General features: G+C 45.8%; 2 protein-coding genes across 6 annotated transcripts in view; one reads left to right on the forward strand and one right to left on the reverse strand.

Moving 5' to 3' along the window:
- RGL1 (ral guanine nucleotide dissociation stimulator like 1) overlaps positions 1-13,178 on the forward strand; it is a 164,802-nt gene extending 151,624 nt beyond the window's left edge. For 4 of the 5 annotated variants that reach the window (XM_029080699.2, XM_029080701.2, XM_029080700.2 and 1 more), the window contains 4 exons: positions 1,722-1,908; positions 4,850-5,104; positions 7,403-7,517; positions 9,263-11,527. In XM_029080699.2, coding sequence (XP_028936532.1) covers positions 1,722-1,908; positions 4,850-5,104; positions 7,403-7,517; positions 9,263-9,450 — 745 coding nt within the window. In that variant the 3' untranslated portion in view covers positions 9,451-11,527. Of the gene's footprint in view, positions 1-1,721; positions 1,909-4,849; positions 5,105-7,402; positions 7,518-9,262; positions 11,528-12,048; positions 12,097-12,723 lie in introns of those variants that run through there. The other variant, XR_003765116.2, reaches the window with a different exon arrangement.
- An 82-nt stretch (positions 13,179-13,260) lies between these two features.
- Positions 13,261-19,093, reverse strand: part of COLGALT2 (collagen beta(1-O)galactosyltransferase 2) — a 52,895-nt gene continuing 47,062 nt past the window's right edge. Inside the window, exons 9-12 of the mRNA XM_029080703.2 lie at positions 18,508-18,640; positions 17,989-18,116; positions 17,027-17,233; positions 13,261-15,781 (exon numbers count right to left, since the gene is read on the reverse strand). Coding sequence (XP_028936536.1) covers positions 15,511-15,781; positions 17,027-17,233; positions 17,989-18,116; positions 18,508-18,640 — 739 coding nt within the window. The 3' untranslated portion in view covers positions 13,261-15,510. The remainder of the gene's footprint in view (positions 15,782-17,026; positions 17,234-17,988; positions 18,117-18,507; positions 18,641-19,093) is intronic.

Below are 19,093 nucleotides of genomic sequence, written 5' to 3' on the forward strand. Positions count from 1 at the left end.
CTTGGGCCCTGCATCTGAAGGTCAGCAGTGGTTTGCTTTGCTGGTGTCATGTACTTTGCCTAAAGTGGCTCCCTCCTCTTGTAAGGTACCCACAGTCTATCTAGGTAGCTAGGTAGAGAAAAATGTTCTCTTTTAAAAGAAGAGATGGGGAGAGTCACTCATCCAGGCAATAGATGTAATTTATTGAGTGCTTGCTATGTGCACAATACTGAACTAAGAGCTTGGCAGAGTACAGTATAACAGAGCTGGTAGACATGATCCTTGCCCACAAAGAGCTTGCAGACTATAGGGGGGACAGATATTAAAATGAAATAAATTACAGATCGGGGATATTTTGAGCATCAATATATTCATACAGTTTACCTTTAAATATTTACAATTCCATTGATTGATAAGTGCTGAGGGGCTGGGGTGAGTATCCAAGTAGTTAAGGGTTACTCGGCAGCCAGCCTCTTTAGGTTAGGGTTTATTGTCCTGCCACAAAAAGTTGCTAGTTGAAGTTCTGGTGGGGGTAGGGGTGGAGAGGATCTGTTCCCCCCAGCCTAACTTGTGGTTGGCCCAGGAGGCTGATGGTGGCTCGGGTTTCCCGGGTTCTGTCCTCTCACCGTCTCCAGGAAGAAGGACAGCTGGTGTCACCATCGACCAAGGATCCGGTAGACCTGTTCCCTGCCCACAGTGAACTTACAGTCTTAGAGGGAGATACAGACATTCCTCCCTCTAGACTGTAAGCTCATTGCGGGCATTGTGTTTATTGTTATATTGTACTCTCCCAAGCATTTAGTACAGTGCTCTGCACACAGAAGCGCTCAACAAATAGGACTGACTGACATTGATATAAATACATAAATTACGGACTTGTAGATAAGGCTGTGGGGCTGAGGGAGGGGTGAGAAAGGATGCAAATCCAAGTGTGAGGGTGGTGCAGAAGGGAGTGGGAGTAGAGGAAATGAGGGTTTAGTCAGGGAAGGCCTTGTGGAAAAGATGTGCTTTTAATAAGTCTTTGAAGCAGGGCGAGTGATCGTCTGTCAGATATGAAGAGGGCGGGCATTCCAGGCCAGGAGCAGAGTGTGGGCGAGAGGGCAGCAGTGAGATAGTTGTGATCGAGGTACAGAGAGTAGGTTGGCAAAGTGTGTGGTCTCCATTATAGTAGGAAAGTAGGAATGTCAGGTAGATTGGGGCAAGGTGGCTGAGAAGCAGCGTGGCTAAGTGGAAGGAGCATGGTCTTGGGAGTCAGAGGACTTGGGTTCTAATCCTGGCCCAACCACTTGTCTGCTGTGTGACTTTGGGTAAGCCACATAACTTATCTGTGCCTCAGTTACCTCATCTGTCAAATGGGGATTAAGACTGTGAGCCTCACGTGGGTCAACCTGGGGTGGATCTACCCCAGCACTTAAAATAGTGTTTGACACACAGTAAGCACTTAATTACCATGATTATCATTACTGTTGTCATTATTATTAAGGTGATTGTATGCTTTAAAGCCTACTGTTTGATGATGAGGTGGATGGACAGCCACTGGAGGTTCTTGAAGAGTGGAGAAACATGGACTGAATGTTTTTGTAGAAAAATGATCCAGGCAGCAGTGTGAATTATGAACTGGAGTGTGGAGAGATTTGCAGAGAGTAAGAACACTAATTAACAGGGACTTAAAACTCAGCGACCTCAAAATGCCCCCTTCTGTGCCAGCTGAATAAGCTGCCTCTGATGTGTTGTGCCCCCAGACTGTTCCTGGGCTCAGATCTGATCGCCAGCAGCACCCCCACCAAAGAGCAGCCCAAGTCCACGCCAACAGGGAGCTCCGGAGAGAGCATGGACTCGGTCAGCGTGTCGTCCTGCGAGTCCAACCATTCGGAGCCTGAGGAGAGCTGCAGCACTCCCGTGGATACTCCTGATGAACCTCAGAAAAAGGTAGGTCCTGGCACCTCTCCCGTCAGATAACCAGAGGTTCCGAAACAGCCGGGAGGCTATATTTTTTTTAATGCTATTTGTTAAGTGCTTACTATGTGCCAGGCGCTGTTCTGTAATCAGGTTGGACATAGTCCGTCCCACATGGGGCTCCCAGTCTTAATTCCCATTTTACAGATGAGGTAACAAGGCACAGAGAAGTTAAGGACTTGCCCAGGGTCACCCAACAGACAAGTGGCAGAGCCGGCATGAGAACCCAGGTCCTTCTGACTCCCAGGCCCAGACTTTATCCGGGTCATGTTGCTTCTTCAGGGGAGGAGTGACTGGTTTTCAGTTCCATTTAGCCCAGTCAAGGCGTTCGAAAAAAAAATTGAGGCTTCAAGGAGAGAGACAAGGGATGTGAAAAAAGGTCAATGTGAAACCCATAGAGGTTTTTTGCTTCAGTCAAACAGCAGTGGGCAAAGTTGTTTCTTCATCTCGCCTCTGAAATGTTGCCACATACCCGTATTTGCAATCACCCAAGGGGGAGGAGCTGGGAGGCTTGTCAGAGGAGGTCTGCTGTAGTAGCATTCCAGTCTTGCTGGATGAGAAACAGAAGATCAGCGGTAGACAAGGGTCAAACTGTTGGTTTCACAACTGAAGGGTCCCGGTGATAAGGATAAGGGACTTGGGGACTAAAGCAACTCCCGACATCCTCTCGCAAGAATAATCCCCAAGTCCAAGAGTGGAATGAATAAGTGATGATTCACTATCTCTGTATATGTGTGCCCCCACACGTGTGTGTGTGTGTGTGTGTGTGTGTGCGCGCGCACGTGTGTACACATGAGAGAGTTTGAATATATTACTTATATATACACACTTGGAAAGCTGCATATTGGTGGATTGAGGCTAAGTTGATGCCCCCAAAAAATAAATCCAGTAAACAAACAGAATTAGAACAGTACTATTCCAAAATAGCCTTATCCAACTATGTTTAGTTTTTCAAACCTTTGATTATCAAAACTAGCCTTGTTCCTTTGGATAATTCAGTTTTCTTTGCCTTCATGCTTATCTACTTATTCCACCTACCTTGCTCTGGCTGAGGTGGAAAGGGGTGAGGTGAAATATACAAGAGAGAGGTGTGGAAGGGGGAAGAAGCCCCAGGTGGTGGTGGGGAGGATGTGTGCATGTGTATGGGTGTGTTTTTGCCACTCCTCTTCACAAGGGGGTGGCCAACTTTCTAATGTGCATTTTATTTAATGCACAGCTTCATATTTTCAGCTGTCTGTATTAAGAAATAGGTAGAGGGAAAGGGGTTGGGGGAGTCAACTTGTCTGTCCCACTTGTGAGTGTGTGTGCGCGCGTGCGTGCATCTATAGTGAGAGAACTTTTAGAGATCTCCTTAAACTCCAGGTCCTGTGAGTTTCCCAGCTCCTCTTAAATTAATAAATTAGAAGTAGCATGGCCTAATGGAAAGAGCATGGGCCTGGGAGTCAGAGGTTCTAGACTTGGGTTCTAATTCCAGCTTTGCCAGTTGCTTGCTGTGTAACCTTGGACAAGTCACTTAATTTCTGCACCTCTGTTTTCCTATTCTCCCTCCTACTTAGGAGGGACCATGTGGGACAGGTACTATGTCCAACCTAATTCACTTGTTTCCACCCTAGCGCTTAGAACAATGTTTGACACAAAATAAGCACTTAACAAATACTGTAACAACATACAGACAGTCCTTTGATTTAGGACGATTGGTTCCTGAAAATCGTATCCCGAATCAAAATATTTTAAGGCCAAACCATTTTTCTTATAGGAACAATATTATCAAGGGGGATTGGCTCGTAAAGTAAGACGTGATTCCCTACTTTTACAAAGTTACCCTGAATTGTGCAGTCTATCAATTATAGTTGAAGAATTCAGATCTGTTAGTAATATATATATATCGTCAGATTCCACAATAAGGTAACTGACCTTTTCTTCATTGGAAAAAAAGGGAGTGTGCCAGTCCTCCCCAGTGACCTTTCTAGGTGAGCAAATAACAACCCAAGACCCCTCTGTTCAAACCTTCGCCTTCACCCCATGGCATCTTAGAATTCTTTTCATTTTCTCCCCGTTGCCCCTTCCCACCCACTCACAGCCCCAAAGTCGGCACCATAAAGAAGGTTAGCAGGGTAAAATGGAGACGGGTGTGCTCTGGAGCCGACATAAGCTATACATTTTCCAATGTTTAAAATTCCTGTCTTCAAAATCCCAAACTACTTCTGTTTGGGCTGCTGGAAGTCTGGCACCACTTCATTTGGACCAGGGTATCGGCTGCCATCTGCTGGCTTTGCTCCTGAAGAGCCGTGATAAACCTGCCGGTTGGAAGGAAGTGGACGGAGGAGAGCAAGTAGGCAAAACTAAACTAATCAGCCACAATCTAAACGTGAGGATGCCTTTACTGGGGAGGAAAAATATACAGGCTGAGGGGGAAAAGGGTAAGGTGATATAAATATGCAGGAAGGGGACATGGAAGGGAAGCAGTGAGGCTTAGGGTTAAGACCACGGGCTTGGGAGTCGGAGGTCATGGGTTCTAATCCCCGCTCCGCCACTTATCAGCTGTGTGACTTTGGGCCGGTCACTTAACTTCTCTGTGCTTCAGTTACCTCATCTGTAAAATGGGGATTAAGTCTGTGTGAGCCCTATGTGGGACAACCTGTTCATCCTGTATCTATCCCAGTGCTCAGAACAGTGCTTGGCACATTGTAAGTGCTTAACAAATATCATTATTACTATTATTAATAATAAAAACTTGGCTTTTAATCTGTCAATCAATGGTATTTGAGTGCTTATGTGCAGAGCATTGTACTAAGTGTGTGGGTGTGTGTGTGGTTGTGTGTGTGCTTCCCACTCTTCACTACAGGGTAACGAAAAGTGGGAGGCCAGCTTTCTAATGGTTGTATTTTCTTTAATGTGTGGTTTCCTTTGCCAGCTGTCGGAATCTTCCTCATCTTGTTCTTCCATCCATTCCATGGACACTACTTCCTCAGGGGTGTCATCCGTAGTCAACCCCCTCTCCCCAGCAACAGCCTTCAACAACAATCCCAAAATCCACAAACGCTCCATATCTGCCACATCCATTACCTCGACAGTGCTGCCTCCTGTTTACAACCAACAAAATGAAGACACCTGCATAATCCGAATCAGTGTAGAAGATAACAATGGAAACATGTACAAAAGTATCGTGGTAGGTACTTCGCCCTGTTCCTAGAGGTAATTTGAAAAAGAAAGAGAGTATTTTTGTGTACATACCTAAACAGTCTTTTGCTGCTAAATTATCGAAATACGATTGAATGAGTATATTGATATCAATGTATTAGATGTATGCGTGTGTAAATATATGAATATACCATTCATTGCCTAAGCCTTCTAAATGAATAATTATGGAGAAGCAGGGTAGCCCAGTGGGAGAGCACTTTCCTAGGGGAAAAGACCTAGGTTCTAATGCCAGCTCATCCAAGTTCTGCTGTGTGACCTTGGGCAAGACACTTAACTTCTCTGTGCCTCAGTTACCTCATCTGTAAAATGGGCATTAAGACTGAGCCCCATGAGGGACATGGACTACTTCCAATCAGATTAATTTGTGTTTTCCCCAGCGCTTAGTACAGTGGCTGGGACTTAGAAAGTTCTTAACCAATATTATTTTATAAATACATATTGTACATAGAGAGAGAGAGAGGCAGGACTGCAGACTTTTCTGAAGGTCAGAATCAAATTCAAGGTGTTAGCCAATTTGGAAAAATGATAAATTTAAAAAAAGGATGAAGTTCAGTAGGAAGGAAGATAAGACACTTAAGGAGGGGTAATGAATACAGGATGAAGCAAGACTGGCTAGGCTCAGAATAGTTTAAAAAAAAAAAAGCTCTGTAAATCAGTGTTGACCACAGCTAAGGCGTCAGCAATGAAGTTACTTTAGTTAAAAAAAAAAAAGTCCAATAAATGAATCATCAGGAATATGACAGTGCAAGTATTGCAAGATACTCAATCAATCATTGGTATTTGTTGAGCTCTGACTATGTGCAGAGCACTGAACTAAGCACTTGGGAAAGTACAATACAACAATTAGGAGGTGCTTCCTTGACCAGACTCATTTCAGAGAACTGTGCCCATTTTGGGCATGCCATTTTAAAAGTGTTGTAATCCAACTGAAAAGAGGCCAGAGATGAGGGTGAAAAATAACTAAAGAGTTGCAAGGTAGATCTTGTGCAGAAAGGTTAAAGGTAATTAGATGGTTTTGCCTAGAGAAGAAATGGTCTACACATGACTTTAGTAATTGTCATCAAGTGTAATTTCTGACATGCTTTTCTCCTCTCATCCACTGAAGGCCAGACATGAGGAGAGTGAATTAACAAGTACCATAATTATTATCACTTAAGCGCTTACTGTGTGCCAGGCACTGTACTAAGCGCTGGGGAGAGTTCAAGCAAATCGGGCTGGAAACAGTCCCTGTACCATGTGGGGCTCACAGTCTCAATCCCCATTTTACAGGTGAGGTAACTGAGGCACAGAGAAGTGAAGTGACTTGCCCACAGTCACACAGCAGATAAGTGACGGAGCTGGATTAGAACCCATGACCTTCTGACTCCCAGCCCCGTACTCTATCTACCACCCCATGCTGCTTTTCAAATGAAATGCAAGCCAGAGAGATTTCATCTGCACAGGGAAGACCTTCTGCCTGGACGATAAGACACTAGAATAGGTCTTGTAGCTTTCATGCTCAGGGACCTTTCAGAAAAGACTGCACAGCCCTCCGTCCGTTTTCGCTGCGTTAGTTATTGATGGAGAGCCAAACCAGGTGCTTGCTGGGGATCCATATATCTTTGATGTACTTCGACTCATTGTAAGGAGTTTTGAGATCTTCAAAAGATAGTTGTAATAGGGGCATTGGATTTTGTGCTGGTTACTCTGGTAGTCTGTTTCATGAGACATATATTAAATTTCATAAAAAAGACTCAAAGTCCTGTTTAACACCGATGTTTCCCTCGAGTAAACAGAGTGTTTATGGTGAAGGTCTCCTCTACCCTTTTCCCCAATTAACTCTCAGAGACTGAATTCACAGGACAGCCCAGTTCAGAAGGCACCTTAGGGCTCTTGATTTCAGTCCAAATAGAGATTCATCCCAAGGCTATCATGCAATTCCATCAAAGCCCAGAGGTGAATTGTTTGGGTCATTCCAGAAGTAGTAGTGGCATTGCCTAATGGATAGAGCATGAGCCTGGGAGTCAGAAGGATCTGGGTTCTAATCCCAGGTCTGCTATATGTCTGCTGTGTGACTGTGGGATTTACAGTTACCTCAGCTGTAAAATGGGGATTTAGAGTGGAAGTTCTATGTGGGAGAGGGGCTATGTCCAATCTGATTATTTTATATCCATCCTAGCGCTTAGTACAGTGCCTGCCATATAGTAAATGCTTAACAAATACCGTTAAAAAAATCAATCCAGGAAGCTCACCGCTTGACCTCTCTTGAAACTGACTGTCTTTCCAGTTGACAAGTCAAGACAAGACTCCAGCTGTTATCCAGAGAGCGATGCTGAAGCACAATCTGGACTCAGAACCAGTTGAGGATTATGAGTTGGTTCAAGTCATCTCTGAGGAGAAAGGTAAGGTTCAGCTTCTTGAAGTGCGTACACCGACTAGGCTAATCTAAGAGATTGGAAAGAGATACAATACCAGTTTTCTGTGGGGGCAAGGAGGAAAAAGAGCCCAGGCCTGAGAGGCAGGAAACTTAGATTTGAACCCCAACTTTTCCACTGACCTGCTCTGTGGCCTCAGGCAAGTCCCTTAATGTCTTTGGGCCTCGGTTTTTTTCTTCCACAAAGTGGAGGTGATAATGCTTGCTCTTCCCTATGAGGTACAGCTAAAGTGAGTTAAAGTGAGAGAGAGCAAATGTGGAAATACTTTGGAAGAATGAAACTGTGAGTAGCTCAAAGTAGACCTTAGCATTGCTTTCGATTGATAACCAATCAGGGGTATTTACTGAGCACTTACTGTGTGCAGAGCACTGTATTAAGCCCTTAGGAGAGTACAATGTAAGAATAAAACAGAGTTGGTAGACATGTTCCCTGCCCAGATTGAGTTTACTCCAGTAGGGAAAAAGGTCTCAGAGATGTGGCCGGAGGAAATTGCATCCCGGCCCCATAGGCAGTCTTGGCCGGAAGGAGGGGTGGGGGGCGGATTATGCTTTTGGGTGTGGTGGGGTGGGCAAGTCATCGCCTGGGGAAGGAGATGACTTCTTCAATGTCCTTTCCATTGAAATAAGTAGGAACTTTATCCCCACTGAGCAGATTTGAGTCATCCTGAATTATAATCCCGGCTAGGATTATACAAGGGGATTTAGTAACCCATTCAAATGCATTTAATTTCAGTTTTAATGTTACCTCAGGTACTCAAAGATCCCTGAGAATTTTCATCAGCTCTCAAGCCCAGGCTGGATTTTGGCAGACACAGACCCATCTCAGGGTAATAGTGGTGTGTAGGGATAGAACAGGCACCGTTGTCTAAATTGACAGAAGATGCATTTTTTACTAAAAACAGCACTGCAGGGTTGAGAGGCCCTTGGGTCCATATTACTGTTAAATGGCCAAGGGTTCAAATCCCATCTTTGCTCACTGACTGATCAGGCACCAGTAACCAGACAGTAGCCCTACTAGCTGCAGGTGGGCACGGGAAAGCTGGTTGACCACAAGCCGGGCTCCCTGGGGCCGGGGAGGCGTGTTAAGGTACCTGCTGCCACTTCCTACTTCGTGGCACTGTGGCGCCTTTCTGGAAACTCCCATGCTGCTCCAAGGCTCTGGAGAATGCCACAGTGTCGGGCTGGAGACAGAGCCTCCAAACAAGCAGGAGCACTGTGGATCCAGCCGGTCCCCCCCGTCCACCTTGGATAAATCACCTAACTTCTCTGTGCCTCAGTTCCCTCAGCTGCAAAATGGGGATTCAATACCTGTTCTCCCTCCTACTTAGACTGTGAGCCTCATATAGGACCTGGTAATCGTGTATCTACCCCAGCCCAGTGGGTACAGTGCTTAATGAATTTAACGAATACCACAACTATCATTCTCATTCTTATTATCCCAAAGTTGGCATCTTTGCCCCTGGAGCAGCCAGAATTACTTGGTGAGCAACTCTCTGTCCCATGGTAGGTTTAAGTCTAGATTAATACAGTGCTTTGCAACACATACGATTGAATGAATGCATACCCAACCTGACTTGCTGTTAATGCTCTCTAATAGTAATTAAGTGAACGACGAGACTGAAGGCCCAATTCAAATCAAGTCAAGAGCCGATACCATTTTACTGGAAGGTTCCCCAACTTACCTCCTGTTCCCTCATTATTCCTCTTTTCTAGAGTTGGTTATTCCGGACACAGCAAATGTCTTTTATGCCATGAATAGCCAGGTGAACTTCGACTTCATCCTTCGAAAAAAAACCCCAACGGATGAACAAGTGAAACTCCGTAGCCGTACCAGCTTAACACTGCCGAGGACGGCTAAGCGTAGCTGCTGGAACAACAGACACAGTAAAATCACCCTCTGAGGTGGAGAGCAGAATGAATGACCTGGGGATTTGCCCTGAGGCTTTAGGGCATGGGGCAAAAGTAACATCAAAAACCATCCAGTATTACCGGACCACAGAAGATGAATTGGTCAGTGTTCTCCTTGGAACTAGTTGAGACTGGAATGCAAAATATCTATATATAAATATATGTGCATTTGTGTATGTATGTGTGTATATATATACATATATATATATATATAAAGGGACTTTTATGGGATAGTCTGGACTATGGAAAAAAATTTTGCACATTAGCCTAGGAAGATGAGATCGCTTTTTTACCGGGTGAAAAGAAGGAACCGAAGATCCTGACTTATAACTGCCAAGCAAGCTGACTCAAATCCCTAGGAACTTAGATTTTCCTTTGTGCCAGTATTACCTGTAACAAAACTCCGAAGTTTATTTTTCTAATGGGACACGAAACCTCTCGCGATAAATAATGTGCCATCGGACGCGATCCAACGCAGAGGGCGGAGCCTCCATCGGCCGCATGATAAAGCCATTGTGGAAAAGGTTTGGAAGAGCCGGTGGTCTCCTGTTTCTAGTGGTGGTCGTGGGGCGGGAGCGGGATTTTCCATGAAAGAGCAGCAGCTCCCGAACCCATTCACTCAACTGATACAGTTGTCCAGAGGATGAAGAGAGCTCAATTGGATCTTTGGGCCATCGGGCTCAACTCTGCCCTTGTCAGCACCAACCCATGCATTTGGAATTTTTCCTCTCAAAGATGAAGAGCTTGTGGCTGGACTATCGTTTTTGTTTGATGACAGACCAGGCCAGGAAGAGAAGACCAATCACCCCTTCATTTTGACTTTGTTTGTGTTTGAATGCCACTATGTTGATCCCTTCCTGAACCCGGGTAAAATGGCAGGTAAAATGGCAACTCCTCCAACCCCTTGGCCCTTTGGATCGCTGTACCTCTTCATTCGGGGCAATTATTCCTCAGGTGTCTAATATCTTTTTAAATTCAGAATTAACTTCGGTTCACATTTTTGATTCTGTGAAGGATTCGGGGAATATCGTTCTGATGATGGTGTCACACACCAGTGCCCAATTTCCCTTTCCATATTTTACTTACTATTGTAGCAGTGTGGTTCCTAATCTACAGCCTCTCGTGGGGTTGCATATTAACCGAACAATTTCCTGACAAGGAACGTCCCTCCAGCCTGGCTGAGAGGCCTGGGAGGGGGGAGCGAAAGACTCTACTATTATCAGGCCCTTTTAGCTGCTATTTCCATCTATGCCACTCTTAAAGTGACTTTTTTCCCATTTCATTTCCTACTATGCCATCTCACTCCTCCAGAGGATGAGCTGCAGTGGAGTCGTTCGAACGATTTGAACTAGAAGCCATACGTGAGACGTTGACTTGTATGAAGCACTTAGAGAACGTATTTTATTTTCAAAATACTAGTCTTCGTTCCAAAAATCAAGTATAAATAAAAATGAACTGAACTTTGATTGTAAAGTACATGTATGCATGGAGATTCCTTTGCCAACCTTGTAATACTATCACATCACAAAAAGCTGTGCCTAATATTTGTTCTGTGAACAGCTCTACAAATGGGAGAGGCCCATGGAAAGGTATGGATGACTGTGAAAAACTGACACGAGAGCAGGACGTGAATGTCTTATCATCTTGTCCAGCGATACTGTATTTTGCACTATTTCAAAATGAACGATCATTTTTCTACCTAGTGCTGAAGTACTTTTTCCTAATTTTTTTTTTTCCCCCACTCTCTCTCCCATCCGACTTACAGTTAGACTTGGCGGGAGAGGGAACGAGGTAGATCCAAATAGAAGGGTTCACCCCGGGACTGGTTTGCGGTGAAGATGGATCCTTAATTTCTGCATGTGGAAGTAGAAGCAAATGTATTAAACCATTGTTGCACATAACTGTTCACATGCACATCCATACTTGCCTTGTATATACTGTATATGTAGAGTCTAGATTTATATACTGCATTGTAAAAAAAAAAAAAATCAAAAAAACCAAACCAACCCATGTATTTTTTCCTTTTTAAAGATGATGAAAGTGCCCAACAGATAAAAAATTGCCTCTTAATTTATTTCTCTTTCAACTGCTGCTCTTGGGTTTCTAGCTGCTTGCGCCTTTTCACCTAGTATCCCTGGAAGGCTTTTGCATTCTAGTTGAACAAGTTAACTGGTTTGTGTCCCAGCTGACCTGTTCTACTTAAAGATGAAGGGGTATGGGCATCATTGGCAAGTTCTGTTTCTTTTCTGCTGTGGAGTCCTCTTGCCCACCAAGAGTTTATTATGAAAGGCTCTTCCTGACTGGTGTCAGTGAGGGAAGCAGTGTGGCATAGTGGTTAGAGCACGGGCCTACGGGTCAGAAGGTTAAGGGTTCTAATCCCTGCTCCACCACATGTCTGCTTTGTAACCTTGGGCAAGTCACTTCACTTTTCTGTGCCTCAGTTACCTCATGTGTAAAATGGGATTGAGACTGTGAGCCCCACGTGGGACAGGGACTCTGTCCAACGTGATTTGCTTGTATCCACCCCAGCACTTAGTACAGTGCCTGGCACATAGTAAATCCTTAACATATACCATTATTATTATTATTAGGGAACAGAAGCCACGACAGAGCCCAGCCTGCATGTCTTACAAACCAAGGTAAGGAAGACAGAAGAGATCACAGCTGATTGATGGTCCTTAGTAGTTTGTTAGGGACACCAGAGGGCCAGGGAACTTCTGGATTTCAGTCACTGAAGGTGAAAACACCAACAAATGAGGTTAATTCTGTCGACCCAATGCTTACGAGTCTCTGCATGCAATCCCACGTGCTCAATTTGGTAGGCTTTTGAGAATCCCGCCAGGAACCCCTTGAAGGGAAGAAAGATGATGGGGGGAATTAAGTCTCCTTTTTGCACTCTGTTCAGTGAGTTCCTCACTGATTTTAGTCTCCAACACTTGGCCAAGTTCTAAAAATAGCAAGTTGGAAACACCGTGAGGCCTGTGTGGCCTTATTCTTTCCCACAAGGATCTGGGAGCACAAAAGGTCCCAGATCTAGGGCCCTGGTAGCACAGGGGAAAGGAGCCCTCCACCGCCACCCCAACTGATCACGTTTATTGAGTGCTTACTATGTGCAGAGGGCTGTACTAAGTACTTGGGAGACAATATAACAGAGTTGATGGACATGTTCCCTGGCATCCGGTGAGCCACCTATGGCTCATGAGCTGAGGATTGGGCCACCCTGCATGCACTAGACCATCCTAACAGATGACCTCTCTATCCTGCAGTATCTCTCCTGCTCTTCCAGATCCCCAGGGGGATTCAGCAAAACCCGACTGTCACCAGCTGATTCAGAGATCCTGTGAAACATTCGTAGGATTTGAAAGTAGGTGAGCCTAGATTTCCCCATCCCTGTCCTTTCTGTTACCTTTGTTCAGTCGGGGTTACTTCCTAATCCCCACTACAGTGTTACGGCTGGGCATTCAGACTAGAAGAAAAGCTCTGCAGTAAAGTTTTTGCTGCATTAACTATGATTAATTCCATTATGCTACTATACCCTCTAATATAGCCATTCAATGAGTGATGTTTATTGAGCCCATACGAAGCACACGGGAGAGTATAATTCCACAGAGTTAGACTAAGGAGCTTGGTCTCGATCTTACACGATTTCACTTAGAAAATTGTATTTTCCAAGCGCTTGGTACAGTGGTCTGCACACAGTAAGCACTCAAATACGATTAAATGAATTAATGAATAGAAATATTTTTGGAATCAGTTTTTGGCCAATATTAGCCTCCGAATCAATTGAACCATCACACCTTTGCACTGTAGTTATCCATTTATTTTTAAAACAAGCTCCAGGAAAGTGAGTAGGGTTTTTTTTTTTTGCCAGAAACCTTGCATACAGTAGCAAACGCCCATGAGGGCAGGTGCGCACGCACAACACACACACACGCACACATACTGTACAACTCAGAGCAGCCTGAAAATACAACTCACTCTCTGCTGGTTGTGTGTTTCCCCAAAGAGTGATACATGCCAAGACCATTTCCTTAGCATTAAGCTCTTCTCAGACACAGACCACGTCGGTTGTTTGCTCTGAAAGTACCAGTACAAGGTGAGCACTCAATAAATATTAACTGCAACAATAAGACCAGAAGAGATAGCATTTTCTTTAGAGGAAATCGTCTGAGGTTGAGGGGGTCATAAAGGGGAAACCTTCATGCCCATAGTGAACCTGATAAAAACCAATCAGGTCTTAGGAGAAATTGAGATTCATCCCATGTAAGAAGCATCAGCTTGTATTCTGACCAGTCGCTGAAGCTCGAGCCTAACCTATTCCTCTGCTACTCAAAAGCCGATTCTAGAAGTAATGAAAGTTACTCTCCTAATCCAGAACAAGTTAGTACCTGGAGCAGAGATTCCAGGACTGTTTGGAGCATTTCTGAAACTGAGTCTCAGTATCAAAGAGCTGTTGGAACTCTTCTTCAAAAGACTGGCAGTTTCATTCACAGAGACCAAACTCTTGCTCCGACCCTCAAGCCTGACGGGGAGAGGACGGGAGGAATGAAGGCAGGGTTAGCATAGCATTCACAGTAGAAAAGTTCTACTCCAAAGTTCCAGAACTTAAAGTTGGGTCTGTGAGAACTGAGATTCCAAACACTTGATTCTTCTGCATCCAGATTCTCAGAATCATGGTCAGACCAGCTGACGATGCAACGAGAAACCCAAGTAACATTGTTTGCAACTTGCAAAAAAATCTTCCAATGCGACATACACACACACACCCACACACACACAGGCACACAATGTACAAAATATCCAATCAGGTAAAACACCCTCATTCAACTGAAAATTTTTCCATCAAAAGCCTTGTAGCTCTGTCTTAAGAAAAAAGCCAAACAAAAGATTTAAACCTGTCAGCTATTTTAAGCAGGGTAACCTGGACCCCAATAGGGATGTCTTGACATACTCAAAGGTATCTCTGCCCAACTGAACCTAGGCATACCTGATCCTCACCATCCAACCAAGAAAAGGGGAACTGCCCTTTTGTCCTACAACCCAAGTTTCTAAGACAAGTAGCTCACCCCTGTACTGTTTCAAAGAACGCTCTCAAAAGAGGTCAGATACCAATTGTGCCGGTTTAATTTTTCTTTTAAAGAAGGAAGGAGCCCTTGGGAGCAGGGGAAGTGTTGCTCAAGATCGCAGTACCCATTGGCTGGCTGGCTGGTAACTTTGCTGCCCAGTGCTGCGCTAGCTTATCAAGCCCAATTGCTTTTGAATGTGGGCCTTTTCCTTTCCCCCTTGATATGCCTGGAGATGCTTTTGGAAAACCTGTCTTGAAATTTCAACATTTCCTTCTGGCTTTTCTTTGTTTGAAAATTTGCCAGGGGCCAGGTCTTGCTCCAAGGCTTGGGGGTCCAAGCCCTGTCAGGAGAAACTCCCTTTTCTCAAATCACTATTCAGGTGAGTGATGAGAAAAACAAACACAGGAAAAGGGCTGGCTGAATTAAAAAAAATCTTTCAGATGAATCATTAAGGCATTTTGAGTCACATAGGGGAGGCCCATTCTCTGGATTGGAGAAGGTTCCTTTCCTGCCGCTGTCCTCTCAAGCTCACAAGCGTCACTTCGTCTGAGACACGACACAGCAGCACCTTCGACCCTGAGGTACTCGACAAGCCCAATTCCTGTCCTAAGGCCCTTATATATTAAATTTATCTTATAAATACAACATCCTGACCCCAGGATCAATATAAAATTGGACACAGTTGGGTGTTTTTCCAAAAATAATTTGGGTAAACCCAGTAAATCCTGTCTGACCAAGCACTTTGCCAAGGAGATGAAGTGTGAGGCCAAACATAAGTTTGGCATTGTGCTTTTTTTTTTTGTGGAAGTCTACCATTCTTCCAGCTAATTTTTCCTTCCTTTCCCTTTTCATTAACTCAAGTCGATCAACTCAACTTGCTGGGAGCTATGGTAAAAACAAAAAGGTACTGGATGACGAGCTAGAAGAGTCTATGGAACAGCTAACGGGTCGAGCTGGGATCAGGACCGCACCAGGCCCGGGAGCCGCTCAGAGTTCATCGTGAGGGGTAGCGGAGTCGAAGGAGGGCTGCGGGGCCAGGGCATCTGTGTTCTGGGCATTACTGTGGATGTGCTCCTGGGTCTTGCGTGAATGCTTCCGGTCCCAGTCCGTGGCCACGGTCTCATTGTCCCAGATGGTGGAGGTCTCGGTGTCGCTGAGGTACCCGGGCTGCCCCGTGTAGTGGGTCGGGTAGATGAGCAGGGGCTCTACCGAAAAGGCCTTCAGGTCTCTGGGTTCATAGTACTCCATGTACTTGGCTCTAAAAAGGAGGAAGGCACAGTGGATGAGACTGTCAGACTCTTACAGCAAAGGGACAGGATGGATTATCGGTTTATGTGGGATTTAACACGTGTTCTTGGTGGAGGCCGGCATCCAACGGGCACGATAAATCATTCCTCTAAGCTAGCTAGGGCAGAGAAAACTAAAAGCTTGCTGTAGGAGAATCCCATTTCTCCTCCCAGACAGAGTGAAAAAATGAAGTTTTGCCGTTGGCCCTACAGCCATGTGGTTGAGCTAATCATACTGGTAATACGGTATTTGTTATGCACTTACTATGTGCCAGGCACCATTTGAAGTGTTGGGACAGGTAAAATAACTGGGTTGGACACAGTTCTTGACCAACATGGGGCTTGCAGTCTTAATCCCCATATAACAGATGAGGTAACTGAGGCACAGAGAAGTAAAGTGACTTGCCCAAGGTTATCCGGCAGACAAATGGCAGAGCCGGGACGGGAACCCAGGTCCTTCTGATTCCCAGGCCCTTGCTCTATCCACTAGGCCTTGCTGTGCCTGGGCCAACTGGGAATGGAGGCCATAGCTAGAGGTCCTTCCCAGAAAAATCTCTGTACATCTCAAGTGAGGGCATAGTTGATGGAGACCCTTGTCTGGGGCCCAGGGAACTCCCAAAAGGTACGTAAAGACAATCAATTCTTCCGGTATTATGTGAGGTCCAGGGCAAGCTGCCGCCTCCACTGCGATAGAATGAGGAGGGCAGACTGGTGTTCTAATCCCAGCTCTGTGACAGATTCACATCACCCAGGGCAAGTTACTCCCCCTTTTGAGTTCTCCAGATCCTTATCTGTAAAAGGGGAACAATACTAATTAATAATATTGATCATGTGCTATTGGTTAAGCACTTACTATGTATCAAGCTCCGTTCTAAGCACTGGAGTAAATACTCGTTAATCAGGGCGAACACAGTCCCTGTCCTACATGGGACTCACATTCTAAGGTATCGAAACCCCATTTTACAGATGAGAAACTGAGGCGGAGAGAAGTGAACAGGCCTGACCAAGATTACATAGCCGAAAATGACAGAGGCAGGGTTGGAAGCCAAGTACTCTGATTCCCGGGTCTGGTCTCTTTCCACTAGTTCTGCTGCTTCTCCATTGCCTTGAGGCTACAGACCACTTTTCCGCCCCACAAAGGAAAGCAGCTCAGTCCCATTGTGCTGGGGGGAAAAGGAAGCGAGGGGCAGGGCCAGGCCCCGCCCCCAGTCACTCACACAGGATGCTTGTTGTACATCACAGGCAGGAACTCATCCACTGGCAGCATCTTCCCAAAGGGGTCGGCTCCAACCAGCTTCTGAGCCCCTTCCAAGGAAATGACATAGCCCAAGGTCCAATAGGAGTAATCGGCCTCGACCAGATTCACCACATTGGGAACCGCCTTCTCCGGTTCTTGCACCTGCATCCTTTTCCGGCCAATGTAACTGGAGAAGAGAACACAGAAAATGGGATTGTGGTATTGGAGGGGGGGGAGGGGGGGTGCTGCCTGGGGGACCTCTTTGAGCAGGTCCTGGAAGGATGGGTCTGGAGGGACTCAGGAAGGATGAGGTAGAAATAAGTCCTGTGGGCTGTTTGAGACATCCCTTGGCAGAAGCAGTGTGGTGTAGTGGAAAGAGCACGGGCTTTGGAATCAGGGCTCATGAGTTCGAATCCCAGCTCTGCCACTTGTCAGCTGTGTGACTGTGGGCAAGTCACATAACTTCTCTGTGCCTCAGTTCCCTCATCTGTAAAATGGGGATTAAGACTGTGAGCCCCACGTGGGACAACCTGATTCCCCTGTGTTTACCCCAGCGCTTAGAACAGTGCTCTGCACATAGTAAGCGCTTAACAAATACCAACATTTATTTTTTTTTTAGAAGGGTTGGGGGGGTGTTCTTTTCCTAGCATCTAAGTCTCTCTCTGCTGATGCCATGGTACACTGTGCAGTCTGAGGAGAGTTTAAATTCCTGGATTTATCTTCCCTGAAAGGGTGTGCATTCCAAAAACTTCTGAAGAAGAGATCCCAGGTACAACTGGGCCCCTCCTTACTGCCCGCCAGGGAGCCATCGAGGTTTCCTGCCACCAGCCTCCATCTGACGCTTCATTCTCCTACAAGCAAGGGGTGGTGTGGCTGTAGAACAAGCCATATGCAGGGAAACTCATCTGGGGTCAGAATTAGCCCGCTCGGGACCTTACTCACATCAGTTCCCAGTCCAGCTGGACTCGGTCAATGTCATCCATCAGCTTGATGAGCTTCTTCTTAAACTGGTGCTCAAAACGCACGTCATCCTCAATCACCAGGGTCTTCTCCAAATCCCGGTCAATCACCTGCCGGGACAAAGAAACCCCCAGGAGCCCGTCGGCCTTACTTTGTGGGCAGAGGGAAGCTAGAGGGAAGACAGGTTGGCTTCTTGGGGATTGGCCCCCTCTGAGGGCCCCAGTTGAAGGGTCCAGAGCCCCCTTTGGTGGGTCTGACCCTGAGCAGAGAACGGAGCAGGTGCAGGAGTGAGGGGGCTTGCGGAACTATGGGAGAGTCCAGTCTTGACTTATCAAGGGGCTTGTCGTGAGGACTGGTAGGAACCAATTTAAGGGACCCACAGTCCTGGACAGCGGTAAAAAGCGGGGCCCAGTGCATGGAGGGGGAGAGTCATTATTCCTTGCCCCCAGTAGAGCAGATCCTCATTCCCACTGCAAGCCTTCAAAACAGAGCATCTTTTACCTCTTTCCAGATAGAGTAGTGGCTAAGGAAGCAGCCAATTTCGCCCCTTGTCAGTGGCCTAGAAGAATAGGGATCCCGGTACCCAGGGAGCATGTCAATATTCAGAGCTTTCAGCTGACTTGTATTCAGGGCCCTGCAAGACAGATAGAGCCTCTCTGAGTGTTTATGTTCCTTACCCACTACAATCCCAGTACAGCACTGATGGCCTAGTGTCGCCTAGTAGAAAGTGCACAGGCCTGGGAGGCAAAGGTCCCGGGTTCTCATTCACTCTGCCACTTGCCCACTGTGTGGGGCAAATGACAACTTCTCTGTGCCTTAGTTTCCTCATCTGTAAAATGGGAATTCAATACCCATTCTCTCTCCCTCTCAGATCGTGAGCCAGGGACTGTGTTTGACCTGATTAACTTGTATTTACCCCAGCACTTAGAACAGTATTTGACACACAGGTTGCAGTTAAATACAATACAACTAATAAATTCCACATCAAGGGGCTGCCCTCTAAGCATCGCTAGAAAAATGCTGCGAAAATGCCTTTTTGGGAGATTCTCAGCAGGGTGCTGTGGAGTACTACACTGCTCCCCAGCTT

This window comes from Ornithorhynchus anatinus, chromosome 16 (assembly GCF_004115215.2).
Source record: "Ornithorhynchus anatinus isolate Pmale09 chromosome 16, mOrnAna1.pri.v4, whole genome shotgun sequence".
Taxonomy (NCBI): domain Eukaryota; kingdom Metazoa; phylum Chordata; class Mammalia; order Monotremata; family Ornithorhynchidae; genus Ornithorhynchus; species Ornithorhynchus anatinus.